Consider the following 27,500-nt stretch of genomic DNA (forward strand, 5'->3'; position numbering starts at 1 on the left):
ATATATTTCATGTTCAGTTTGAAATGGCACCACACGTTCCAATGAAAGCTCATAATTGATGCTGGATGCGACAAATCAATAACAGATACAATGTTTATTGTATCTTGAATATAAATATATTGTATCTTTTAAGATTACTCTTTTTAATATTCCATATGCTCTAGCTTGACCAATGAGCTGCTTAGGAGTTACAAAAAACATGAATAACCTTTTTTTGGGGTTCATAATCTCTTGTTTGGGGAGTCTGATGTAATGGATTGTATAGGCCTATGACGAGATAGATGAGCAAGTTCAAAGTGCGGCATGATGACTTTCTAAATCACTGATGGTTCTGCAGTCAATCTCCGGCCATCTGACAGACTGCAGATAAACAGCATCACGCAGATCCTTTCTATTGTTTACCGCTCCGTATAGAACTGGCCGACACTTTAATCAAACAGGATTTATTTCGACCTCCCTGCTGTATGTAATCCTGACCTCAATGACACTGTGGTGGTGTGACTCCCTGCCCACACAGTAGGATAGGACACAGGTAAACGCTGTTGTCTTTCCTTCATTCACCTAGGCCTTCTCCTGACTTTTCACAGACAGGGTGCAGCGTACATTCATGTATAAATATAGAAATATACTGTATATAAAAATATAATTATAGCCTCGGACTTGTGATATCATCCCGATCTTGCTCGTTCACATTCTTTCTCTTATTTTCATAGCGATACTCAGAGGTGCGATCAGGATGTTCCCACTGGGCCAATATGAGATACCAAACGGCCAGTTTCACTTTGACCAACCCGTATTGTAAAATCGGTTTGGACCTAGAAGGCCTACATGTGCTGGGTCCTACTGACTCCTGAGAGCCCTGCTGGCTAAAAACATAAAGAGTAATAGAATTGCAAAATGTTTTATCATCTGGAAATGATCTATTTCAGAATTGTGTTATCTTTACCATTTCCCAGAACAGTTCTGACACTATGCAGTACAAGACACAACTGTTTCACATTAATTAACAGCAAATACAAAATAAGTCCAATTAGATCTTAGAGCTGATTTGATTGTGTTTGGAGATTTACGAAATATCCTGCCAAAACAGATCAAAACTGGATCAAACTTGTTTTTGCTGATCAAAACAGGAAAACATTTAATAACACAGATTGTACACGTAATAACTCATATTATTCCTAGTTAAACACAATTATGCCTACCGTTATTGTCCTATTGTGTTATTTCTGCACACACCAAAGCATTTTCTGCTGATGGACCTTTTGCTGCATGCATTGGTCGGAGAAAGCCATTGTGAAAAGATTCCTCAAACACCACTCCTATACCCTTCATTCCATGAACAGCCACTATCTCTCCAGCTGGTTTGTGAGATGAAAACATCACGCCAGTGAGAGGCAGGTTGAGGCTGCTTTCCATTCCCATTTTGTTTCTTAGTGGGATATGATTGAGGATTCACCATTTGAGTGTTGCTGGTAAGTGCGTTCATGCTTTGCGCATGACATGTTCATTTCACGCACAAATGCCTAGGAAATTAACAAAAAAACACAAATGTTGACAGGGCATGATAAATTGTGTGATATAATATTTATTTCTATATTTAACAAGGGTGTGACACAGACCTACCCTTATCGTGTCCGGACAATGTGTGTACATATGCACACACGACTACAATCTGTGGAAAACAGATTGTAGTGTCGCCTGCTAAAGCCCACCATCATATTTCCCACACTGAGATATAGCAATGTGGCTGATTATCTGCTGCATAGTAGCATGGTGACAGTTTCCTGTTGCCTTTTCCTGTTTAGAAAAGTGTGTGGGTGTAAAATGTATGAATAGAATACTAACCATGCAAACAGGAACACATAGCATAACCTTTGTTTATGCGTATATTGATAATGTAACATATTAGGAGATGTACACTTTTAACAATCGTTTGGTCCTTGTCAACTAACAGAATAATTAAACAGAAAATGTCTCATTACTTGAAAAAGGCCGGAGACCTAATACATCTGTAATCCGGGCAGGTAATGGTAGGTCATAAATATTGTCTAGTGGTGGTGTCCACTCTTTATTCTGATGGAGCACGTTTTAGGACAAGTATAAACTTGTTTTGGGGAACATGTTCGCCCTCTAGTGGTATTGCTTTAAAATCACACCAAGTGTGTATAATGAAACATAATCTCGAAAGTGTATTCAGAGACGGTTTATTTTTCGTTCGTAAAATAGTTATCAACGTGGGCGGAACTGTACATGGTATATATATTTATCTTGAATCATACCAGCGATGTTAGTAGCCTACTTACACAACGCGACTCGTCCCTTTTTGGCCACACGGCACCTATTCAGACTTTGCCGTCACGTGACTACCATGGCTACCTGGAGGGCAACAGACGCCGACAAAATGGCGACGAACGGCGGCCAGCCAGGGGAATTGCAGCTTTGCAGAGCAACTATTTAGACCATAAATGTTCAAATTAGATATCAAGAAAAGATAAACACACTCGGAACTTTTGATCCATACACAGCACCCGCTGATGTGTTCATTGCTTTGAAGTTGGCAACGTCTCGACCAGACGTAGAGTTTGGAGATATTGCACAAAAAATGAAAGCCTACAAAAGTACGGATAGCTAACTTTTTTTCAAGAGTGGGTTGATTAACAACATTGTCGTATGGGAGGTGAAAACAGAATATCTTCCTAATCAAAGCAAAGTTGAGTGAGTACTATCTAGCTATCCGCAAAACGATCAACAAATAGTTTTTTTCTGAATCAAATAACTTTTAATTAGCTCTTTTATTGACCAAGTTATGCGGTAGCGTCCACACAAGTTACATTTTCTCAAGCATTTCTGATGTTCCAGCGCAGCGGAGGTTTTGGCTGCATTCTATAAATACAACTGCTTAGGATCGTTCAGTGACGCCTCCGCCAGCGTTGCCAGATTGGGCCGGATTTCCCGCCCAATCTGGCAACACGGGCTTTCCCCATAACGGCAGAGGGAGGGTTATTTTCATTTTGAAATAATCGTAATTATAATGTGCAATTAAACAATATATATTACTTATGGAAAATTCTAATATTATAGACAATAATACATTTTTTCTTTCGTTCGTAAGGTAAAACTGGCGACGTCCTGGCAGATCCTAGGTTACTAAGTTGCTGCAGAACGCTGTTCTTGCCCGCCAGCCGGTCGTCGTGACGTCACGTGCAGAGTATGTATTGCTGTTCTGCATTTCAGCTCACAGACGCGTCAAGATGGACCGCTGCGAGGTACCGTAGACCTGCGGACCGCTGCTGTCAGACCGGAAGAGGAAAAGAGGAACACATTTGCGTTATGGATTGCATGAAATGGTAACCATGAAACCAAACGACCAGAAGACAGATCCAGCAGCCATCTAATGGTAAATGGATAATGGACGGTATTACCTCCAAGTCTGGGAGTGATGATTCGGACTCTCAGCGCAGATGCAGACGTCGAAGCAGATGCTCCACACTTTATGAATGAACAGTGTTTGGATGCCCCGGTGAGTAATGTATGTGACGGCGATTGCTGCCCCTAAGACACAGTGGGGGGGCTGCAGACAACAAAACCGGAAACGTAAGATAAGTGCCTTGAGAATATAATAACAAACATTCAACAGTCACATTATTGACTGTGCGTAACGTACAACAGTACATAGATGTATTCATTCGAATGTACCAGCCCTGATACCCCCCGTACTGTGTGTTAATAATTCACTTCACTGCAGATAGCCAGGCTGATGTGTCTTCTTGACTGTTTACACACCTTTCTCCAACTCGTGACATGATGAGCGTTTCAGCCCTCGACACGTGTGGCCCGTTTGACCTCCCAGTCTCTACTGGTGTTGTGCATCACATGACTCATGTTTTGTTGTTGGGCCGTGCAGCAGAACACTATTCGAAAAAGTTAACATTAAATTAGAGTTCTGCTTTTGAAAACAATAATCTATTCCACTGGCCAAATCCACTTGGCCAGGTGTTTTCTATCATCAATAAATAAAGCTGTTACATTAAGTATTAGTGCAAATGCAACTTGTACAACTTTAGTTTTTTGCCATATTTGTTGTGGTCAACAATGTAAATCAATCATTTAAATGTGGTTAGATGGTTGGGATGTGGATGCCGTGGGCCGCGACCGGGGAGGAGGACTCCACTGTGGTCCCGTCCTCTTTCTCTCTTACTTTTGATTTGGGGGCTCAGGATACCCTAACTGCCAAAGCTCTCACGGTGATCTCTCGTTTCTGTTGTAGCTCCTGATTGACCTATCAGAGCCCGAGTGGTCTTCGCACTGGTTGGGGAGGTTCAAACAGCGCACTGCCGGCGGTGCCATTGAACCCCCGAACCCTAACCGTAACCCTGAAGTGCTAGGCTTGGAAAATGGCAACGGCTGCACGGACCACGCAACCCAAACACTCTTCTCTAACGCGATTAAAGTGGATCCCGACATGGTTAAAACAAATTCCCCATGCCGCTTAACTGACGATTGGAAACAAAAGTCAGTGTGCGCCACAAAAACAGATGAGATCAATCTTGCAGCCAACATGCCTCGTCCGCCGCAGAACAGTATCTTTGCAAATAACCCGGAATTAAAAGAGTTGGTTCAAAAATATTTATTCAAAATCGAAAAGGACCATGGACAAGGAGGAGACCGACTCCGCGGTCCTGCTGAGTACCACCCCTGGGTCCCAGCTGCAGGCCATGTGGCTGAAATGCACCGCAGTGCGCTGGAGGAGCCAACGGCAAGGTGGAGTCAAGTCAAGGAGACCCCCGCATCGCTCACGTTTCCACCTTCAACACAAGCAGAAGCAGCATGTGGCTGCACCGATGGTTTGGTGTCCGAGACACGGGAATCAAACACGTCAGACTCGAAGCAATGGCCGTATAGCCAGCCATCAGGTACTAATAGGTTTGACCTAAACCCTATACCTTATCAGAGTACAGTAGTACAGGATCCATTAACATCCGTAACATTTTCAGAACCTTTTCACGGCATTAAAAGTCTTTTAAACGAGACACCCATCACTGACCACAGTCCACAGGTGGAGAGTACAGTACTACAATACCCAGAGTCCATAACATCTTCAGAATCCTTTCATAGCATTGAAAGCCAGGTTAACGGGACGCGCATCACTGGGCATCCCGCACGTGTGGAGGGTGCAGTGAGGGAAACGTTACAGGTGGAACCCGAAGAGAGCACGAGTGGCTCTGCCAACAACCTGTGTGACGGCATTCCTGGTGACGCTGTCCGGTCCAGCTGGTACTTAGCCGAGGCCAGCACCGATTCCTATTGCATCGATCAAGACCGTCATGTCTTCGACGACGATGGTCCAGTAATGGTGAACTGGCACGACGGCAGCGACAAGGAAGAGATGTACGAGGAGAAGTCGTTCGGGACTGGCAGGCGGGAGGACCGGGGCTACGTGTGCCCGGCCATCCTTCAGAAGCTCATGGCCAGACCCTTCCTCGACCAGGTGGGACACACTCTCTTCTGGTCTGGGTATCTATAATGTAGCGCAGCACAGATCGCAGAACAGATCGTTCAACAAAAACAATTGATGCTAGGTTTGAAGTCCTGCGATAATGGCACTAACGACGTCAATGTATACTCTCCTTTTTTCTTTTTTTTTTGCCCCCTCCCAGTATATCGATTTAGAGGAGGATGGGGGTGTGGACACTGCGAAGGTGTTACACAGCCAGAGCTTGAGGCTGGTCTACAGCACCATCGAGGAGAGTCTGCCAGTGGCCACCGTCCAGCTGCTGTCAGACCTGCTGCAGCCCGGCTTCTATCCCCCCAAGGACATCACCGCCCACCTGCTGAGGGGGCTACTGCTGGCCCCCCGCTGCCCCCTGCACCTCCGGGTGCAGGCCTTCGATCTGCTGATGAAGACACAGAGGTGAGGAAGATTCAGGGGCGAAGACAGCAGACGGTCCGAGGAAGATATCTGAGTGAATAAGACCCATCTCGGTTCTGTCTGCTGTGTACGTTCGCTAACTGAATGTGGAGTTTTGGATTCAAGATGGTTCAAGATGAGTTAAATATAAGTTCTCCAGATTGATTGTTGATTATAACTGACTTCATTGCTATTAATTCTTTGTTCCTTTATACCGACCATCCGACCATTATGCTGACCAAAAGATGCCACCGCATCTTTTGCTCCATTATTTGTTTAAAGATAAATTCTGTCGTAAAGATGATGCATGAATCTGAAGAACATTAGTTTTTTATAGAGATTTCGATGTTTTTGATTAAACCGTCCCTGCTCTCATCTCTTGTTTTACTGTCTTTGTACTTCCTGTCTCCAGACACCACAGAGCAGACAGATCCACCATCCCGTGGGACTGGGAGCTGTTGACCACCACCATGGACAACCAGGTGGGGTGACCTGTTGCACACCCACACACGCCTCCTTCAACGCTCCATGCCTTTACATAACTTGGCCTTCATGTCCGTCAGGAGGACCCCGCCAAGAGACACCTCTGTGAGGTGGTTCGAATGCTGCTGGTGTACGTTCTGCGGACGATGGAGGACGACTTCAGGGCCAAGCTCTCCTCCGCGGCCCTCAATGAGTCCATAGCCAGGGCCTTCTTGTCATGCACCTCTCAGGTCACAAAAGTCAGGTACGTTGGAGAGTGTGAAGAAGTTGTTCAGGACAGTGGTGAACAATGACCCTGAAATGAATTGAATGTGTGAAAACAAATGGATGCAATGTTGTTCAGTCGGATTAAAGACTTCTTGAAATGGTTCCAATCAGTGACGGACTAGAAGAGTAATTTGGCCCTGGCGTTTGTCAACCTGACTTTTGTCAGGTTGACAAAATAAACTCTGTTCAGACCAAAGTAGCCTCACAGCTTAGTTTGTACACATCCCCTATCAAATCAGTTCAATAGAAAGTTGCAGAATGTTGCCCAACCATACTGAAAAAACAACATGAAGGCAACATGCTAAAGATAAAAAAGATATGAAAGATAAGAAGGTTATTGAAGATGCCAAAGTTACGTAAGATGCACACTATGTAGAATAACCAATGAGGAAATACACTTATTTATTATTATTTCACTTACTCAGTGAGTGCTGCATGCAGCGCTCAACTATTGTTCTTCATAAGTTTTATTCTTTCTTTCTTTCTTTATTATTCTCTACAAACTTTGGGACCCATCTCCTTCCTCAATTTTTCACCTAGAGACCACTCGAAATTTAAAATGTTCAAAATAGCTTGGAATCGCGCGCTTCTTTTCAGATTTTTTAAATATTTGATATTTAAGATATTATACTTTTAAAATAAGATTTTAATATATTTATAACATGGGAGTCAATGGGAGGACGGCGGAGCACGTAACCAGTGTTGGGAAAGTTCACTTTCTACGTGAACTAGTTCAAAGTTCAGTTCACAAATTTTAAAATGAACTAGTTCAGTTAAACGTTCATAATTTAAAAATTTGAACTAAATTCACAGTTCCAAAAAATGAACTAGTTCATAGTTCTTTTTTTCAATATGTTGCTGTGAGCTATTCGTTTTTTCCGGCATTTTGAACATTGAGCCCGCTTTGAGGTTTGTCTAGGATGAAATAGAGTGGTTGAATCAAGTATCGTAGCTTAATACAGTTTCTATCGTGTTTTATTGCACATTTAGCGCATTTTGTAAATCCCATTGATTTCTGTTGGAAGACTCAATGCTCGTTGGCCGGAAACGGAAAGGGGGGGTGTTCACGTTTGGTTGTAGTCTTTTCTCTCGGTTCTAGCCCTACTGATGAGATGGAGAACCGAGCGAAAAGACTACAATCAAACGTAAACAGCCCCCCTTTCCATTTCCGGCCAAAAAGCAATGATTCTAGGAGGTATTCTAGTCCGCTGAGCTATGAGCCAGAGAGCTAACGTTATGGATTGTACATATTTATAATTCGAAATTCGTCTCAGCCTTTATACCACAGATACTCTAGGGTCTGTAGCATATAACCGTGTTGTCTGATTACAGTTTAATTCATTTTCCACAATTTAACAGCTCTTAGTTTTGAAGAATAATCACCGCGCCATTCCTTTCAATGGGAATCGCGCTGGTCTGTACTTTCAAAATAAAGTGTACATATTTATAATTTGAAATTCGTCCCAGCCTTCATACGACAGATACTATAGGGTCTATAGCATATAACCGCGTTTTCTGATTACCGTTTAATGTAACAGTAAGCTGGCAACACCGCAACTGCAAATTAACCTCTCAGGGATTACGATGGCAACCGGTCAAACAACACGGCGATCTGCGTGCGCATCCGCCGTGTTGATAAACAAATAACCCCCATATTGAACGAAGTTAAACCGAGTGAGGGTGCCGTTCACTGACACCAGAATGAACGAGTTCACAGTAACGTTCATCAGGCAGTAATACAGTACGTTCAGTTCACGTTCGCCCAAAATATGAACGAGTTCATGAACTATCGTTCAGTGAACGCGTTCAGGCACAACACTGCACGTAACTAAATCAATTTTCAACTGTTTATCGTCGTTCAAACCATTTAACAAATCTACACACTTTTATGTTCAATAATATCTAAACGGAATTTCGATATCAATTAAACTTTCTTCAGAATCACAGTTTTAGTTTCATGCCGGCTTCGTTTTCAGTTGGTCTCATTGATTTACGTTGGAGGACGTTCAGCAGTGTTGCCAGATTGGGCAGTTTTCCCCGCCAGATTGGGCTACTTTTGGGAGATGTTCAGGCAGTGTTGCCAGATTGGGCTGTTTTTCTCGCTCTATTGGACTACTTTTAATCATGCACCGGCTCACTATTCTCTTAAAGACACACACACACACACACACACACACACACACACACACACACACACACACACACACACACACACACACACACCAGCAGTGCAGGGCAATACATTTGACCTTTCAGTTCTATTCATTTTACATTTCTGCATTTTTAGCAATGCTTTTCATTCAGCTGTCACTTTATTTGTTTCCAACCATTTACTTTTTCTTAAATGGTGTGCATTGTTTACTCCATTTAGACTTTTGAACTTTTGTTCAAATCCCTTCACTTGATTTAAGCCATTTAACGTTTCTTTACGTTTTGAACTATGTGTCTTTATAAAAACATATTTTCAACCTCACTTTGCACTACAGCAAGGTGAAAAAGATGTGTTACACTATCAAATGTTCTCCTGTGTGTTTCTTTACCTTGTCCAGAGAGGTCATGAGGTGGCTCTGTGCTGCCATCATAAGAGCAACAGCCGAAGGGGGCGCTGAGGAACGGCCCAGAGAAAGGGACGACCACATCAGGTGAGCTCAGACAGGCCCGTGTCACTCTGTGGACTCATTCCTCCTCTGCGACCGCTGCCGGGGTTGGGCTCACTGTTGGCTCCCGGCTCCAGGATGGTGTCGGCCTTCCAGGGGATGCTCCGTATGGCGCTAGAGGTGGACTGCTCTCCAGTGCTCAGTGCGGCCCGGCTGGCCCACGAGCTGTTCAACGCGCTCCTCATCGTGATGCCACTGCGCTCCCACAGGTGGGCGGGGTCCAGTACTGTTCAGTGGTTTCGTATGGTTCTGATTCCCTTTGTCATCTATAATATTGGTTTTGTATGGTTCTGATTCCCTTTGTCATCTATATTATTGGTTTTGTATGGTTCTGATTCCCTTTGTCATCTATATTATTGGTTTTGTATGGTTCTGATTCCCTTTGTCATCTATAATATTGGTTTTGTATGGTTCTGATTCCCTTTGTCATCTATATATTATTGGTTTTGTATGGTTCTGATTCCCTTTGTCATCTATATACTATCGCATCGAGCTCCGCCTTTCCAAGCGGGATTCTCTTCCCCAACTCTCTTTGGACGCCTTTTGTCTCTGCCTTCCACATAGGAAGCTGTTACTTGATAGCTTGCAGAGCGAGCTTCTGAAATGCAAGTTGCTGCAGCACCTGTTGGAGCACAGCTGCAGAGAGAAGACAGCCCTGCCCGTGTCTCCCCTTCTGCTGCTCCACTTTCTGAAGCACAGCACCCCGACTCAGGAGCCCACGGTGACTATGAAGATAGCTTATATATCTAGTGCAACCTGTAGCTCATTGGTTAAGGCATGATTCTACAGTGGCAATGGTTGACCGTGCTAAGTGTCATCTACATTAATATTACATCTATAAAACAAGTTCAAACAACAGGAATAGGAATCCCTCTTGTGAGGAACTTCTCTACAGCACATATTATACATCAAGGCAACTAAAACAACCTAACGTAACACAATAAAAGCAAGAAAACAAACTTAAGCTTATTATTAAGAAAAGATAACGTGCTTTATATATTCAAAGCATAGAATATAACTTGATGAAATTAACGTGTATGCTAATAATATACAAGACGTTGATGGACAAGGCAGGCAGGAGCCTGGAGAGAAACTGACCCCTAAGCACTGCCACCTGCAGGATGGCGCCCACAGGTGGCCCAAGTGGGAGGAGTTAGTGGAACTGCTCTGGATGCTACTGCGTAGTCACAACAAGCTCAACAAAGGTGAGCCATCCAAAGCACGCCCCCAGGGAACAGCACGTCTGCATGGTTGTTCCCCGCTGAGAACCTAATCCATGGTCCGTCCACGGTCACTTCCAGGGGACCTGCGACCCCCCATCACAGAGACATGCGAGCACGCCGCCACCACCAGCCCAAAGGGCGCGGTGCACAGGCTGGCCGTCTGCGAGGCCATGGAGTCGTTGCTGTCCAGAGCCCGGGCAGACCTGGGCCATGACCTGCCGGATCACATCGAGGAATCCCTCAGTTACCTCCAGGATCAGCTGCTGGACGTCTGTCAGTCCTAGGGCCGCCTCAGCTCAGGTCACAGAGGAATCCCACTAACCACAGTTTCACCAGAGATGGTGCTGTACAGTAGATTGATTTACAGCTTTATAAAAACGCTCATAAAGATTTGTTGTGTTTTGAGTTTACTTGTTAAAGTTATTTACTTAAAGGAAAAGATGTACAGTTCCACAATGAAAATGTGGTTATATAAGTCGTTATTTATTTATATAAAGCAGCATCTGCTGATGTAAAAGCAAAAATGTATGTGCTCAAGTACAAAGTGCAATAAACACAACTTCTCATTGCATGGATGGTCTTATTGCTCATGGGGAAGGTCAGAAAACAAATGGTATCCTCCGTTTTGATCTACTTGCATGCATATTATTTCAGGGACATCTAAACACATAAGGGCATAATACATTTAATAAACATACAGTTACATATATTTAAAAAAAAAAACTCGTTAGGCTACTCATAATTCGAAGACAACTAAATGAAATCCCCTCTGAGTAAACTTATTTTCAATGTATATTACCGGGTCCCTTGACCCGGGGGTCCCACGCACCAACTAAGAGTACATGGTGTGTGACAGCTCTCCATGCACCTGTGCGGGTGTCCCCGTCCTCCATCACGCACCCCCAACACTCTTCAGTGAAGTATTTACTCTACGACAACAGCTGGGTCAATTGACGACGCGGGCCAATCGGATCCGGGGCTGTTATCGTTGGCAGGAAGAAAAAAAAAAAAGCCTGACAGTCGCCATGATACAGCAGCAGCAGCGGCAGCAGCGGAAGCGAGTGAAGTAGCTAGAAAACAAAAGAGAACACGCAGTCGTCCTCGCTATCTGGTATGCTCTTGCAGGTACAAACCACACTTTTCCGTCTCACCGTGGACTATTGGATTCCGTCAGGGGGGTCCGGGTTCAAACCATTCGTCCTATGCGACGGTGGATGTCTTTCGAATTGTATTTTTTATTCCATCTGTGGGGCGAAAGAGAAAAAAATAGGAGCAGTTAGCTTTTTTGTGCTAGCTAGCTTTATGCTACGCTAAGTAGCATCGCTCCGCTCACACAAGCAAGGAGCAAGGGGCTAGGCTAGTTAGCATGTAGCGGCGCTGTTTAGCCAGCTGGTGCGGCGGCGGTGACGAGCTAGCCTGCGTTGGCTACATAATACGCTGTTTTCTGGCCTAGTCCGAAATGCGCAAGCGGGGTATACGGGCATTATGTAACCGTCGAATGTGCATTTTATCTACGGACAAATGATTATTTCGCCATGCCAACCGTCCGTGATATCTGGCGTGAACCGTGGGGATCTTATTGGGACCATCTCTCTGGTGTTGAATTAGCACACAAGCTAGTGAGGTTGCTATATTTAGTGTGTTAGCTGATGGTGGCTATCTGGTGAGGATGAACTAACCTGCTAAGCTACAATGGAAAGAGACTTTGTGTTCGTCCACCGCATCGCTCCTTAATTACAACTGTGCGGTTTTGATGGCGGAGAATTATATTGTCTCGCATGTGACTTGATTGTGTGTGGATAGCAGCTATGCTCTGGTTAAAGCCCAATTACCCTTCTGTATTTAATGAAGTAAACATTGATGTTGGAGAAACACGTGCTGCTGCTCCTTCAGTGCAGACCTGGAAATGTATTGCTTGTTTTTAAACATCATCACGAATTCGAGCTTTTCAACACCTTTCGGTGTTGCTATCTGAAGCCCCCACATTTTTTTTTTTTGCATGCATTCTTCAGAGGTTTCAGGGAACACGCTTGTCAGAATCTACCATATGCATACGTCTTTTTGATGTCGACTATTTGCCCTGCAGTACAGGAATGCCCAAGGAAAAATATGACCCGCCAGACCCTAGGCGGATGTATACAATTATGTCGACCGAGGAGGCAGCCAACGGGAAGAAGTCATACTGGGCTGAACTTGAAATCAGTGGTGAGTGTGACAGTTAATTGAGGACAAATATATAGTATGTTTTGTACTGAGAATATGACCAATTCTTTCTGGGTCTCTTTAATGTGAAAGAACTGAAGCTGAAAATGTGAACAAGTTATCATCTTTGTCTGCATCTGATGCACACTAAAACCGCCCACCAAGCAACAGGGTGGCAGACTATTCATCCAAGTCTACAGTTAGTGTGTGTGTGTGTGTGTGTGTGTGTGTGTGTGTGTGTGTGTGTGTGTGTGTGTGTGTGTGTGTGTGTGTGTGTGTCCTCTGCACAATGCCAACAGGTCGAGTACGAAGCCTCAGCACAGCCCTGTGGTCTCTGACCCACCTCACTGCCCTGCACCTCAGTGACAACTCCTTGTCACGTATCCCGCCAGACATTGCCAAACTACACAACCTGGTTTACCTGGATCTGTCGTCCAACAAAATCAGGAGCCTGCCGACAGAGCTCGGAAACATGGTGTCGCTCAGGTGAAAAGCATTCTACCCCAAATGTGCATCGTATCCCCTCGAACGATAAGCCTTTAAAGCCCGGATTAGTAGAACATGTGCTCCTAGTTTAAATTATTGTATTTGTGTTCTATTGCTTGATTGAGAGGCTGTGATCTGCTCGTGCCTAAAACTGGTGTTTCTGCTCAACAGGGAACTTCTTTTAAATAACAACCAGTTGCGGGTCCTGCCTTTTGAATTGGGGAAACTGTTCCAGTTACAAACGTTAGGGTTGAAAGGTGAGTGAACGTTTGGCATCGTACTTTTTAGACCCGAGGTTTGTGTTGGCGAGGCTCAATTGTGGTGTCTGTTGGCTCCGCCAGGAAACCCACTAGCACAAGAGATCATGAGCCTCTACCAGGAACCGGATGGCACACGCAGACTGCTGAACTACCTGTTGGACAACCTGGCAGGAGCCATTAAGAGACGTGAGTGTCCCAGATGTTGTGCTGCCTGTTGAATCTGATAAGCATTCCCAAATGGTGTCTGGAATAGTGAAGAACACTAGCAAGCTGTGAACTTAAAAGGCAATGCTTGACCGCTAACCAACTGTTAACCCTAGTTTCTGTTTATGAGAGAACCAACTGTTAACCCTGGTTTGTGACAGAACCAAATGTTAACCCTGGTTTTACAGAACCAACTGTTAACCCTGGTTTGTGACAGAACCAACTGTTAACCCTGGTTTGTGACAGAACCAACTGTTAACCCTGGTTTGTGACAGAACCAACTGTTAACCCTGGTTTGTGACAGAACCAACTGTTAACCCTGGTTTGTGACAGAACCAACTGTTAACCCCGGTTTGTGACAGAACCAACTGTTAACCCTGGTTTGTGACAGAACCAACTGTTAACCCTGGTTTGTGACAGAACCAACTGTTAACCCTGGTTTGTGACAGAACCAACTGTTAACCCTGGTTTGTGACAGAACCAACTGTTAACCCCGGTTTGTGACAGAACCAACTGTTAACCCCGGTTTGTGACAGAACCAACTGTTAACCCTGGTTTTACAGAACCAACTGTTAACCCTGGTTTTACAGAACCAACTGTTAACCCTGGTTTTACAGAACCAACTGTTAACCCTGGTTTTACAGAACCAACTGTTAACCCTGGTTTTACAGAACCAACTGTTAACCCTGGTTTTACAGAACCAACTGTTAACCCTGGTTTTACAGAACCAACTGTTAACCCTGGTTTGTGACAGAACCAACTGTTAACCCTGGTTTGTGACAGAACCAACTGTTAACCCTGGTTTGTGACAGAACCAACTGTTAACCCTGGTTTGTGACAGAACCAACTGTTAACCCTGGTTTGTGACAGAACCAACTGTTAACCCTGGTTTGTGACAGAACCAACTGTTAACGCTGGTTTGTGACAGAACCAACTGTTAACGCTGGTTTGTGACAGAACCAACTGTTAACCCTGGTTTGTGACAGAACCAACTGTTAACGCTGGTTCCTCTGTTTGACAGAACCTACAGAGCAGCCTCCCGCCAGGCAGTGGATCGCCCTGAACGAGCCAGACCGGACACGCGCGTCAGGTAAGGTCCACTACAGGCCAACTCAACATCACTTGAACTAAACCCTTGGCTAGTTAACCTCGATTCAAGATGAGTTTAATCCACGAGCAGCCTGTTGACGGGATGGACATCCTGACTGCAGTTATTTAAATCCACAGCGATATGCAATGACATGAATATCCCTCAATACAAATGTGTGTGGTCATTAATAAGACCTCCACTACACGTTAGTCACTAGATTAACTTGGCAGTAGTCTTCATTCACACAGGCGTGTGAGTAAGGTCCTCCATGTACAGACGGGAGATGGCCATAGAGAACCACCCGGTGTTCTCCCTGCTGGCCACTAGTACTGTCTGCATGTCAATTCTTGTCAAACTGGTTCATGTTGTTTTTGCTTAGTCCGAACAGCTTGTCAGACTGCCACCTTTCTTTGTCTGTCGGAAGCCAAAATGGCATAAGTTTGCGTGCACGTTTTCCATGCTGCGTGGAGGGCTAGGGACCAAGTCTCCGGAGCCGGGAATATTTATGTGGAGTAATGCTGGTAGGAGCTTAAATGAAGAGGAAGAGAATTATCTGTTAAATATCATTTTCATTCACGTCGGGCAAAGCCTGGCATGATCTTGCACTTAACATATTAAATGCAATTCCTTAAAGCTACATTCAGGCCTCTGGAAGTGCATTGCCCTCTGCATTTGGTCAATGCTGATGTTTTTGTATGAAGCAGCAAATGAGTTTCTCAACCTGGTGGCACTGATGGAAAGATGCTTTTAGGTAAAAGCTGTGTCTGGGTTTGGTTACTATAATGCAATAATATATATGAAACGTGCTCGGCCATGATTTGATTTCCCTGCCAACTTGCACACGCCCTTGGTACATGAAAAGAAAAGTATGAAATTTGATTCAACTTGATATGTGAATCCTTTCATCACTATTACATTTTAATTTGGTTCATAGGTCAGTTGGGGCTTCCCTCAAGGAACTAATTCAAGTTTACCAGATCCTCTTCTGGTATTGCTCGTTGTGCATTGACAGCCTTCCTACTGCCTTCAAGAGCGTTAAGTGTCGCCTTATAAAATGCAAGTTTCCTTGGATAACATAACCCATGGTGGCACGCAACACTCATGCAAAATCACTTTTTCATGCACAAAAACAACGACCCTTCCACGATTTACATAGAATGTCCTGGTGGTATGAAACGCACACCCTGACTTGGTATTGTAGCGGCTAGACATGTGCAGAGTGAACGTATAGTTCTCTGCAGCTCGATCCGTATGTAGGGCTAGTGGGTTTTGGGGCTGGGCTTTGTGTACCTATTGATTATGGATCCCCAGTCCCTCTGCAGGAGGTTGCCTGTGTTGTTTATGCCTGTGTTGTTCATGCTCGTGTTGCCCCTCCTGTGTTCTCCAGCGCTGTTCTCGGTGATGTGCTACAACGTGCTCTGTGACAAGTACGCCACGCGGCAGCTGTATGGCTACTGTCCCTCCTGGGCCCTGAACTGGGAGTACAGGAAGAAGTCGATCATGCAGGAGATCCTGACCTGCAACGCAGACATCATCAGCCTGCAGGTACGTCGTTGTGGTCGAGCGGGCTGTGGTGACATTCGGGGGGGGGGGGGGGGGGGGGGGGAAGCTACAGGGACCTTCTCCCTCCCAGCCGTTGCATGCGTGTGTACATAGTGTTGATGCACCTCACATGTTAGCGCCCTGTAACCCAAGCCCCGCGCCGGGCGTGCTCGCCGTTCACCCTGACAGGAAGTGGAGACGGAGCAGTACTACAGCTTCTTCCTGCCGGAGCTGAAGGAGCAGGGCTACGAGGGCTTCTTCAGCCCCAAGTCGCGGGCCAGGACCATGTCCGAGTCGGACCGCAAACACGTGGACGGATGTGCCGTCTTCTACAAGACGGAGAAGTAAGTAGCTGCGTTACGGACCCCTTCACCTCCCGGGGTTAACCCTTTCTAATGGGTGTCGTCCTGGGTCGTTGGGTTACTCCACAAGTGGTCTTTCACTTGTGATGCAAAGCGTAATGAAACTATACATTTATTTGAGATATTGGTGCTTTTCTACGTTGGTATGCTACTAAAATATTATGTAGTGGAATTGCTTTTGCATGCACAGCTCTGTGAAATGATGACGTTTGATTTAGACCTCAAAAAACAGATGTGCGCTGCGTCACGGTCCATTTTTACGTACGCTGCATTCTTCAGAACTGAGCGATGCATGCGAGTATATGGAGGACCCGATGTTTACGTACCGTTTGACGTGAGGGGCGGCATTGGCTCAGGAGCTAGAGCAGGTTGGCTGGTCACCGGAAGGTTGCTAGTTCGATTCCTGGCTCCTCAGTGTCGAGTTGCCGCTGAGCAAGGCACTTAACCCGGACTGCTCCCGACCAGCTGGCTGTCGCCTAGCATGGTTGACACCGCCATCGGTGAAGGTTGGACAATAATTGTAAAGCGCTTTTGAGTGGCCGCAGGTTAGAAGAGCGCTGTATGAATGCATTCATTTCCTCGAGACCCTGTTGTCTGCGCCCTGGGTCAGCCCTCACCGACGGTTCTCCTCGCCTCCCCACCTCCAGGTTCAGTGTGGTGCAGAAGCACACGGTGGAGTTCAACCAGCTGGCCATGGCCAACTCTGAGGGCTCAGAGGCCATGCTGAACCGGGTCATGACCAAGGACAACATCGGCGTGGCGGTGCTGCTGGAGGTCCGCAAGGAGATGATGGAGCAGACCTGTGAGTACCCCCCCCCCCCCCCCGAGACCTCTGGGCGTTAGATGATGGAGCAGTCCTGTGAGTAGCCCCCCTCCCCTCCCCATAGCTTGTTCAGACTACACGATTCTCAGATATTCCTCCACGATTTAACAAGTCACACTAAATGATCACAGAGCCAGGAAATCGGGCCTTGTCTCGTCGGAAAACTGGCCACACTACAAGATTCGAGGGTGCGATGCCCCCCCCCCCCCCCCCCCGAGACCTCTGGGCGTTCAGTGATGGAGATGCTGGTGTGTTCATTGCCTGACACTAAGGGGAAACTCTGTTTGCATTCAAGACTAATTGCTGCATTAGCTCAAGGCTCTTGCTTTAAATGTGGGCGCGTTAATTTGAAATGATGCCAAGATGTAAGCTATTTAGAGCATCTGATATGGGAAATGGAGTATTTAAAGTATTCTTTAGTATTCGTATAGAGTTATCTTGACTTAAGTTTTGTAAATTCCCCAAGTGATTAACACGACATCATTCTGTGCATGATGTCATTGCATCCATAGCTCTAGGGGCCGTAGTAAATGTTATCTAATGACAATTCTGGGCCTTAATGGAATCCTGTATGCCTTTTAGTGCAGGAGCTCAGATCCTAACAAGGTTACCGGGCTGCAGTCTGGGAATGGCTCTTACTGTGTCTCTGGCTTCACTATGAAACATTCAATTGTGTTCAACATCTTTAGGATGAAATCAAGGATTGCTCAATGGTTCTAAACGCATGACATGATGATTAGCATGCATGGGCATGATGCCAGTCATGTGAAAGCTTTGAACATTGAAAGAAAAAAAAAAAGCTTAATTTATTGTGGTACCGGTCACTATTGACCACAGGCAGGTATCCGATAAGATCAAATGTTTTGGTCTGAAAGTTGTTCTGAGACGCAATGTTCTGTACATAAACAGACATTAGGCAATCCGACCCATACAGTGTGTACAGTTTATGCAACATTAAAAGCCACCCTAACAAAGCTTTGCGTAGGTATATTCCTCCACCCCGTACCGCATAAAATATGACATCAAAACACCACCTCTACCTGCCTTTCATTAAAGCTAGGGTAGGCAATTTACAGAAACAGCAAGAGTAGGCTCGATTTTTAAGTATTCAACTGAGATGGTCCAAGCCTCCGAAGCCTCCCAACACATGGCTAGCTGTAGCAATAGGTCTGCCTAGCCTTGTGGGAGACTGGGTCATGCTCAATCAATGCACAGGCAGTGTGTGTGAATATGGGGGTAGACAAAGGTAAGAAATCCATTCCTGCAACGAGACTACAACAATGAATGGACTGTGGAATGGTCCGGACTACTTGTCAGGGTTCGTGTCGGGGGACCCAGCGCCTCCTCTGAGGGTAGCAGCTGGCCCTCCAGTGAACGTCTCCCCAACACCTCTTCTCCCACAGCTGGCAAGGCGCTCCACGGCATGGAGAAGCAGCTGCTGCTGGTGGCCAACGCCCACATGCACTGGGACCCCGAGTTCTCCGACGTCAAGCTGGTGCAGACCATGATGTTCCTGTCGGAGGTGAAGAACATCGTGGACAAGGCCACGCGCAGCCTCAAGCTCTCCTCGGTGTCGGGCGAGACCAACGCCATCCCCCTGGTGCTGTGTGCTGACCTCAACTCCCTGCCCGACTCTGGTGAGTGTTCATCTGGGGGGGGCTGACTCTGGTGAGTGTTCATCTGGGGGGGGCTGACTCTGGTGAGTGTTCATCTGGGGGGGGCTGACTCTGGGGGGGGCTGACTCTGGTGAGTGTTCATCTGGGGGGGCCGACTCTGGGGGGGGCCGACTCTGGGGGGGGCTGACTCTGGTGAGTGTTCATCTGGGGGGGGCTGTCTCTGGTGAGTGTTCATCTGGGGGGGGCTGACTCTGGTGAGTGTTCATCTGGGGGGGGCTGACTCTGGTGAGTGTTCATCTAGCTGGGGGGGGGGGGGCCTGACCCAGCAGCCCCAGCAGCCCTTGTGGAGGATGCAGCCCACCGCTGGCCTAGCCTCACCAAGCTACTAGGGATACCTTAATATTACTGAGCTGATGGGGACCCCCCTGTGGCCGCAGGGTGGGGGGCCGACGAGCGACGCAGCGGGGACTGTTTTAGTATTCACCGGGGGGGGGGGGGGAGTCTCGCTAAACAGGAGGCAGACTAGCGTCTGTGGCGTCTGGAATCACCATCTGGGCCCAGGCTCAGACTGCGCCCCCCCCCCTCTATATGGCGGGGGGAGCCTGACCACGCCCTCCTCCTCCACAGGTGTGGTGGAGTACCTGAGCACGGGCGGCGTGGACTGCACCCACAAGGACTTCAAGGAGCTGCGCTACAGCGACAGCCTGACCAACTTCAACTGCAACGGCAAGAACCCCACATCCAACGGCCGCATCACGCACGGCTTCAAGCTGAAGAGCACCTACGAGGAGGGCCTGATGCCCTACACCAACTACACCTACGACTTCAAGGTGCGCCCTTATGGGACTTAACGGAGTCACTAAACGGCCCTCGGCCTTGATGGTGTTTGACTGAGTCCTGCCCCTCTGCAATACCTTTTGGATCCTTTTGAAGGGTTCATTTTGTTGTCATGGCACGGTGATGGTCCACCCTCCTGACTGGTTATTAAACATGGTCCTGCTCCTGGTGACTGGTTGCTATTAAACATGGTCCTGGTCCTCGTGACTGGTTGTTATTAAACATGGTGATGGTCCTGGTCCTGGTGACTGGTTGTTATTGAACACGGTGACTGGTTGTTATTGAACTGGGGGACTGGTTGTTATTGAACTGGGGGACTGGTTGTTATTGAACTAGGGGACTGGTTGTTATTGAACTGGGGGACTGGTTGTTATTGAACTAGGGGACTGGTTGTTGTTGAACAGGGTGACTGGTTGTTATTGAACTAGGGGACTGGTTGTTATTGAACTGGGGGACTGGTTGTTATTGAACTGGGGGACTGGTTGTTATTGAACTGGGGGACTGGTTGTTATTGAACTGGGGGACTGGTTGTTATTGAACTGGGGGACTGGTTGTTATTGAACTGGGGGACTGGTTATTGAACTGGGTGACTGGTTGTTATTGAACAGGGTGACTGGTTGTTATTGAACTAGGGGACTGGTTGTTGTGGGACTGGTTGTTGTTGAACTGGGTGACTGGTTGTTGTTGAACTGGGTGACTGGTTGTTGAACTGGGTGACTGGTTGTTGTTGAACTGGGGGACTGGTTGTTGTTGAACTGGGGGACTGGTTGTTGTTGAACTGGGGGACTGGTTGTTGTTGAACTGGGGGACTGGTTGTTGTTGAACTGGGGGACTGGTTGTTGTTGAACTGGGTGACTGGTTGTTATTGAACTGGGTGACTGGTTGTTTATGAACTAGGTGACTGGTTGTTATTGAACTGGGGGACTGGTTATTGAACTGGGGGACTGGTTATTGAACTGGGTGACTGGTTGTTATTGAACAGGGTGACTGGTTGTTATTGAACTAGGGGACTGGTTGTTGTGGGACTGGTTGTTGTTGAACTGGGTGACTGGTTGTTGAACTGGGTGACTGGTTGTTGTTGAACTGGGGGACTGGTTGTTGTTGAACAGGGTGACTGGTTGTTGTTGAACTGGGGGCCTGGTTGTTGTTGAACACGGTGACTGGTTGTTGTTGAACACGGTGACTGGTTGTTGTTGAACAGGGTGACTGGTTGTTGTTGAACAGGGTGACTGGTTGTTGTTGAACAGGGTGACTGGTTGTTGTTGAACAGGGTGACTGGTTGTTGTTGAACAGGGTGACTGGTTGTTGTTGAACAGGGTGACTGGTTGTTGAACTGGGGGACTGGTTGTTGTTGAACAGGGTGGTCCTGGTCCTCTAACCCCCCGTTCCCTCTCCCCAGGGGGTCATCGACTACATCTTCTACTCCCGGCCCAGCCTCAACGTGCTGGGCGTCCTGGGGCCCCTAGACCCCCACTGGCTGGAGAACAATATCAGCGGCTGCCCGCACCCCCACATTCCCTCCGACCACTTCTCCCTGTTCGCCCACCTTGAGCTGCTGCTGCCCAACCTGCCCCCCCAGGTCAACGGTCTGCACCTGGGTGCTCGCAGGTAGTGAGTCTCCCCCCACCCCTCTCTCCCCTCCGCCCAACCGTCACGGCAGGGGGGCGTCTGCTGCCACAGCCCCCCAGTCTCCCTACTGCTGGAGGAAGGGGCGGGCTGTGAGATGTACAGTGGGGGCCGGCCGACAGGGATTTCGTATGATGTAATAGATATTCTATATTTTCCTTTTTTCCTTTTTATTTTTTATTTTATTTTATTTTTTGAACTGCTCGAGTCAATCCTGTGTTTGTGTATATTCTCCTGACTCCTCTCCTCCACTGCTCCCCCCCCACAGCTTGCTTTACCCCGGGGGGGCTCAGAGGGCCACCGGGGGGTGTTGGGTCAGAGGTGGGCGGGGGGCGGGGCATTCACGCTTCAGTTCTTAATTCAGATTCTGGAGCCGCGCGGCTAATGGTCCGTCTGTCCGTCTGTCCCTGTACAAATCTGAAACCAGCAAAGACGGCAGACGCGTCCGTACGTCGGACATCCTGACACTAGCTGCTGCTCTCCCCCCCCCCCCCCCCCAAGCTCACGGGGGTCCTTTAAGACGCGGGTGGGGGCGGGGCTGCCGGTCGTGTTTAGTGGCGATTGGACGAGGTGCGGTCCTTGAAGCAATCAAGATATCCCCCCCCCCTCCCGTGGTGCTGAGGCCTTCCGTGGGCACGGACTGCCATGGTGCTAACAGTCAGGCTCCGCCTCTAGCCGGCAGCCCCACCCACCCTCCGTCGCCTAGACAACCAGGCAGCTCCACCAGGCAGCTGGCGGCGGGATCAGAGCACAGACCCCACCTCACGGCCCACCGCTGGCCTAGGGATCCTTTAATATTACTGAGCTCATGGGGACCGGCGAGCGACACAGCGGGGACCGTTTTAGTATTCACCGGGGCCCCCCCCAGGGCCAGGGGAGTCTCGCTAAACAGGAGGCAGACTAGCGTCTGTCGTCTGGAATCACCACCTCGGCCCAGGCTCAGACTGCGCCCCCCCGTACACACACATGTCATTTGCAGGCAGATCTGTAGCACTGTCTCCAAGGCCAGTACCGCCCCCAGCCATACAGCATCCTCTGAAGCAGTGTTTGTACAGAATAGAACTCTAGATCCAGTCTTTACATGATTGTATATGAACTACAAAAGACCTGTTTTTTTGGCGTTTTTTTGTACGAAGAGTAAATTATGATCCAGATTTGAGAAAAAAAGATTGTATTGTAAACTATGGCTAAATTTTTATCCAGTTAAGATGATTACCAGCTTGTACAAAAGACTTAAGAGGAGGTTGTTCAAGGCATTCACCTGTCCCCACTTTGCACCCCCCGCCGCTGTACTAACGTGATGACTCTGCGCTGGTTTTTAAGACCTCCCCCTCACCCGTCTTCATTCGGACGGCAGAATTGCTGAGATTGTAAATAGGCCGCGGCGTCAGCGTCGCCTTGCCCCACCAGTTTAGAGGCACTGCCAGCTGGTGACCCCCCGTTATGGTGGCATGGTGCAGGACCCCCAACGCCCCAGCAGCTGCTCCATGACCACAGGTGGCGTACCGACGGAACATTGTGCCTCACCGTAGCAGTGTTCCTCGTCTTGCACTGTCCCGCCCTACTGGTGAACGCCTGAACAACCTTTTCTCTTATTTTTAAATACTGTCGAGACATTGTGAAGATTATGTCGTTGTGTTTTTTCTTTTCTTTTTTAAATGAGCTGTGACAATGCTATGATGTGTACCCCCTCCCTGCTTTAGGTTGAACTCCTTAGTAATCAGGTATGCTATGAATAGACCCCCCCCGCCTCGGTAAGACCCTCCCTCATAGTGCCCACCCGTTGTTCCTTGGCTCGGCCCCCCGGTCCCTCACCCCCACTGGGACTCTAGTGCCCCCCCAGCCTGTCCCATCGGGCCCCCGTGTGTTGCCCTGGTTCTCCAGCTGCTCCTGGCCCCAGGCCCACTGGGATTGTTTTGCCCCTCGTTCAACCACTCTGTACAGCTCCCCCCCCCGTATCTCAGCTCTAGTGCCATCGCCATAGTCCTGTTGCTCTGCTGGAGGCCCCCCAGGTCTAAGGATGAGGCAGTCGGTGTGTCAGGTCCCCCCCCATCAGGCCCGCCCCCTGGAGCTCTGTAGTCGGGTTTCCGGTCGGAACGTCGGGGCTCTACCCACCAGGGAGCTCTGCCCCCCTCCAGGGGGCTCTGACCACCAGGCTCTGACCCCCTCATGGGGGCTCTGCCCCCCTCCAGGGGGCTCTGACCACCAGGGGGCTCTGCCCCCCTCCAGGGGGCTCTGACCACCAGGGGGCTCTGACCCCCTCCAGGGGGCTCTGACCCCCTCCAGGGGGCTCTGACCACCAGGCTCTGACCCCCTCCAGGGGGCTCTGACCCCCTCCAGGGGGCTCTGACCACCAGGCTCTGCCCCCCTCCAGGGGGCTCTGACCTCCAGGGGGCTCTGACCACCAGGCTCTGCCCCCCTCCAGGGGGCTCTGACCCCCTCCAGGGGGCTCTGACCACCAGGCTCTGCCCCCCTCCAGGGGGCTCTGACCTCCAGGGGGCTCTGACCACCAGGCTCTGCCCCCCTCCAGGGGGCTCGGCCGCCGTTGTGTTTCTCAGCGTGCAGATCCGATGGAACTGAGCACTTGGCTTCAGATACCGCTTTAGACCCCCTCCCCCCACCCCTTCCTGTGTGTTTGGACACATTTTAGTGATTATTGATCACGCCACTTTTTTAAAAATGTATATTTTGACATCTGTCAGGGGGACAACGAGTAGAGAAGTCCAGACTTAATTGTGAAGTTAAGTTTTCTTGTCAATTTAGTTTGCCCCACGTTTTTATTTTACATGTTTTCGATTGAATGGTGTCCAGCCTGATTTTATTTTCTTTATGAATTGCATTAGTATTGTAGTAGATTTAAAGACTAGCTTTTTGTAAAGTGTGAATAAAAGATGTATCTCATGTTTCCTTTCTAAAAGATGTGTTGTGTAAATCCTGAACTCTATAGTGTTATGGTGGCCACATTCTGTCCCCTAACCCTCTTGATTTCCCCCTGGCGTTGCAAACCAAATCCTGTGTTAACCCTGGTGGGAAAGGTCTGATGAGATTAGTAGGTGAGGAATTGAATACTTCTGAAGTCTCGGGCAGATGGATGTTAGAGTTGCCGAGTACCATTGTCTATTGGTAAGAATGTTTTTTTTTAATCACGGGATATTCAAGTTTTCCGTTTTGAATTTCAGCTTTATGTGGGATGTTTCGTGACTCTAGCCATGTTCTTAGGATAGGACAGGTGATTTGTGGCACTCTGGCCGGTATGGGAAATGTTTTTAGTTCTAGACTGGTCCTGTGATTTTTGAGTAGCATACTAGTCCCATCTCACTTTGTACCGTGTGCATCACAGTGGATAACTGTTACGCTAGCAGGCTATAGATAGTTACTAGTTCTTTTGGTCGTGGGCGCACGTCGTCTGGCTTGTGACGGGCGAACAGGGCAGGTGGCGGGTCTCTTGTCTTCAGTGTGTAGGAACACTGGGTTGGATCTGCACGTTGTCACTGTGGGTCGGAGCACGCTGATATTGGCTCTTTTCTTTCCGCCAGGCTGAATCTTGTTTTAACTCGTGTTTTTCCGTTTCGATGTTGTACACCAAAGCTGCTTGTGTTTAAGTTTTTAAGATTTAGAGCAAGACCCCCCCCCCCTCCACCCACCACCCCCTCCCCTAGTGTAATTGATGCAGGGCGGGTACCCAGAGCAGATGCTGCCGTTCCCTTGGTAACGGTCACACGTTGCATCCACGTGCGGCCATCGTTAAAGGGCTCTGTAATCCAGTGGAGCGGTGGATTCAGTAGTTCTCCTGAAACTTGGCAATAATACCGTCGACGTTTTTATTTTTTAACCTGGAAGCCCTTGGCTTGTTGCCCTCTTCACTTTTATTTAGTGGATCCGCAGCACGCCTGCGGTTGGACCGTCCGTCCGCCGACCCCAAGTGGGACGTCTCCTTTTGTTTCTCCTTCTCATTTTGTATATTTACTCGCCCACCCTGCCGATCGATAGTGATAGTTGTTCAATAATCAGGATTGTCTATCTTTTAGTCAAATGAGTACATATATTGATCTGTGTCACTGTGTTAATACACTGGACCAACAATTGTTTACCATTCATAAAATACCAGCAAAATATTACGAATAATAACCTGGAGGAAAAAAAACACACATGCACAATGTTGTAGAATGTCCATGAACCCAGATCAGATATCAAGGCAGCTGTTTTCAATTCAACACACTGATAAAAAAAAAAAAAGCTGAGTGGTAAACAATGCTCTTTCTGTTGTACCCCTTTGCTGTCCTTGATAGTTTTCAGACTTTACTTTTCTCTCTGTTGAATAGAGGTTCTGCTTGGTTCCCTTACACCTATATGTATTTTCCTACTTCTGGTGGAAATAAATTCTATATTATCTGTTTTAAACGTGTCACCTCTTTGCAATGGATATTGAAAATAAATTCTATATCTGTTTTACTTTGTCTTGCCTCTGTGTTCTTGATTCTAGGGCATTCGTAATTGGTCCTTTACAAGAGCTATGTCTTCTTTACTAGTGATCGGAGTATATAAAGACCCGTTTATATTTAGATTTTCATTAAAAACGTGAATATTGTTTAATTATAGTACCGTTTCTGGCCGCATGGTGGAGCCAAAGGACTATTAAATATATTCACCCCCCCCCCCCCCCCAAGGATTTGGAAAGTAGGTGACCTTCTCCACATGTAGATTGCAATGCAGATATCGGCTATTTGGTCATTGGAGGAGAGCGTGTCCTCATGGATGATGGGAGAAAATAATGCATGCATTTTCTGAAATTAGAATTTAATTAGTAGAAACTTTGATATAAGTTAAGTTATCATTTTCTTTGTAACTATGTCAAAAGGGCTCTGTAGGGAGCAGAAGAGAAAGCAGTTAAGAAAAACAATCCCTGTGCCAGAATTCAGATTAACCATTTCAAAGAAACTCTTTGATTTTGTTTTCTCGCTAAGCAACAAGCGCACATGTTTTTTTTTAACATACCCACAATATCTGCTGCCCAGACCAGTATATCAACTTAAAATCTTCCAAAGAATAACATCTTATTTTCATGACAAAATAACATCTTCAAGTCATCTTAACCAGACGCTAATTTCAAAAGTATGATTCATAAAGTAAGTTTCATCCTATCCAAAGTGTTCATGAAGGAGCAGAACAAAAACATGTTGCTTTTGACCCAAACCAAGCCTTCTTTGTAGATTCATCAGAGGTTTGTGGCTTGGTTGAATCTATTTTTTTTTTTGTTGTGTTCACATGCACATTTGTTTAAGTTTCAAGATTGACGATGACAACTCCTCCACCAATGAGCTAACCGTACCACCGTGTTCCATGGAATGATATCCTGGGCCGTAAAACCAGGAAGATGATTCCACCTGACAGGATATAGATCTTGGACCATGTCAAGCCTATTCCAAGTCAAGGGGAAAACATGAGCTCTGACTGTCAAGGCTCCCTTCCCTGGTGGCCTGTTCTCATCCTCATGGAACTGAACAAGGTTCAACTCCTAAAACACTGCAAGATGCTCTGCACACTGCAGGAATACGGTGGATTTTCAAGCCGAATGCCTAAACGAATGAAGATCATCGTCAATGTTTTAAAAAAGCATGTCCTCGTGCTCTTTTAGACATTCATAACCAAACCACAGGAAGACCTATATTGATTTACTGTAACATGCATCCATGTTGCTTTACAATGATCAGAGTTCCACTTTACCTGTGGTTGTGGGGCTGAGACTAGCTTTTTTATGGACTTCTATCGCTCTTTCTCTTTCGTATGCACCCCCCCCCCCCCCCCCCCCCCCCCACACACACACATACACACACACACACACACACACACACACATACTGTACGCACACAGAACCAAATGTGACACAGGCCTGTCGATATGGTGTGTTTGCACA

At 47.3% G+C, this 27,500-nt stretch overlaps 2 protein-coding genes across 6 annotated transcripts; both read left to right on the plus strand.

Annotated features, from left to right (window-relative positions):
• The first annotated feature begins 2,628 nt into the window (after positions 1 to 2,628).
• Positions 2,629 to 11,087, plus strand: simc1 (SUMO interacting motifs containing 1). Of its 4 annotated transcripts, XM_079745534.1 has the most exons (12): positions 2,629 to 2,715; positions 3,113 to 3,520; positions 4,268 to 4,913; positions 4,995 to 5,488; positions 5,658 to 5,911; positions 6,321 to 6,390; positions 6,472 to 6,635; positions 9,208 to 9,300; positions 9,393 to 9,524; positions 9,880 to 10,036; positions 10,436 to 10,520; positions 10,617 to 11,087. In XM_079745534.1, the coding sequence occupies exons 2-12, from the start codon at positions 3,440 to 3,442 to the stop codon at positions 10,820 to 10,822; spliced, it is 2,382 nt and encodes a 793-aa protein (XP_079601660.1). In that variant the 5' UTR covers positions 2,629 to 2,715; positions 3,113 to 3,439; the 3' UTR covers positions 10,823 to 11,087. The 4 variants fall into 4 exon arrangements, 3 of the variants coding, with proteins under 3 accessions (XP_079601660.1, XP_079601658.1, XP_079601659.1); XR_013812193.1 differs by having other exon boundaries at positions 4,268 to 5,488; positions 10,371 to 10,520; positions 10,617 to 10,678; XM_079745532.1 differs by having other exon boundaries at positions 4,268 to 5,488.
• Positions 11,088 to 11,570: 483 nt separating this feature from the next.
• Positions 11,571 to 26,043, plus strand: LOC307081674 (CCR4-NOT transcription complex subunit 6-like). 2 transcript variants are annotated; one of them, XM_079744927.1, is made up of 12 exons: positions 11,571 to 11,663; positions 12,625 to 12,743; positions 13,040 to 13,226; positions 13,398 to 13,483; positions 13,568 to 13,672; positions 14,712 to 14,780; positions 16,168 to 16,325; positions 16,512 to 16,666; positions 17,332 to 17,486; positions 18,911 to 19,144; positions 19,751 to 19,953; positions 21,360 to 26,043. In XM_079744927.1, exons 2-12 carry the CDS (start codon positions 12,632 to 12,634, stop codon positions 21,570 to 21,572), a joined length of 1,677 nt encoding a protein of 558 aa, XP_079601053.1. In that variant the 5' UTR covers positions 11,571 to 11,663; positions 12,625 to 12,631; the 3' UTR covers positions 21,573 to 26,043. The 2 variants fall into 2 exon arrangements, with proteins under 2 accessions (XP_079601053.1, XP_079601054.1); XM_079744928.1 differs by having other exon boundaries at positions 11,589 to 11,649.
• The last annotated feature ends 1,457 nt before the right edge of the window (positions 26,044 to 27,500 follow it).

This window comes from Pollachius pollachius (genome assembly GCF_949987615.1).
Source record: "Pollachius pollachius genome assembly, chromosome: 10".
Taxonomy (NCBI): domain Eukaryota; kingdom Metazoa; phylum Chordata; class Actinopteri; order Gadiformes; family Gadidae; genus Pollachius; species Pollachius pollachius.

What these genes read in the sequence shown, in the direction of transcription:
- simc1 (XM_079745532.1), top strand. Translation starts at nt 3,440, where the DNA reads ATGATTCGGACTCTCAGCGCAGATGCAGACGTCGAAGCAGATGCTCCA. An exon ending in CCACCACCATGGACAACCAG is followed by an intron (nt 6,391 to 6,471) that starts GTGGGGTGACCT and finishes CATGTCCGTCAG; the next exon opens with GAGGACCCCGCCAAGAGACA. An exon ending in TCACAACAAGCTCAACAAAG is followed by an intron (nt 10,521 to 10,616) that starts GTGAGCCATCCA and finishes GGTCACTTCCAG; the next exon opens with GGGACCTGCGACCCCCCATC.
- LOC307081674 (XM_079744927.1), top strand. Translation starts at nt 12,632, where the DNA reads ATGCCCAAGGAAAAATATGACCCGCCAGACCCTAGGCGGATGTATACA. An exon ending in GGCTGAACTTGAAATCAGTG is followed by an intron (nt 12,744 to 13,039) that starts GTGAGTGTGACA and finishes CAATGCCAACAG; the next exon opens with GTCGAGTACGAAGCCTCAGC. An exon ending in GGAAACATGGTGTCGCTCAG is followed by an intron (nt 13,227 to 13,397) that starts GTGAAAAGCATT and finishes TCTGCTCAACAG; the next exon opens with GGAACTTCTTTTAAATAACA.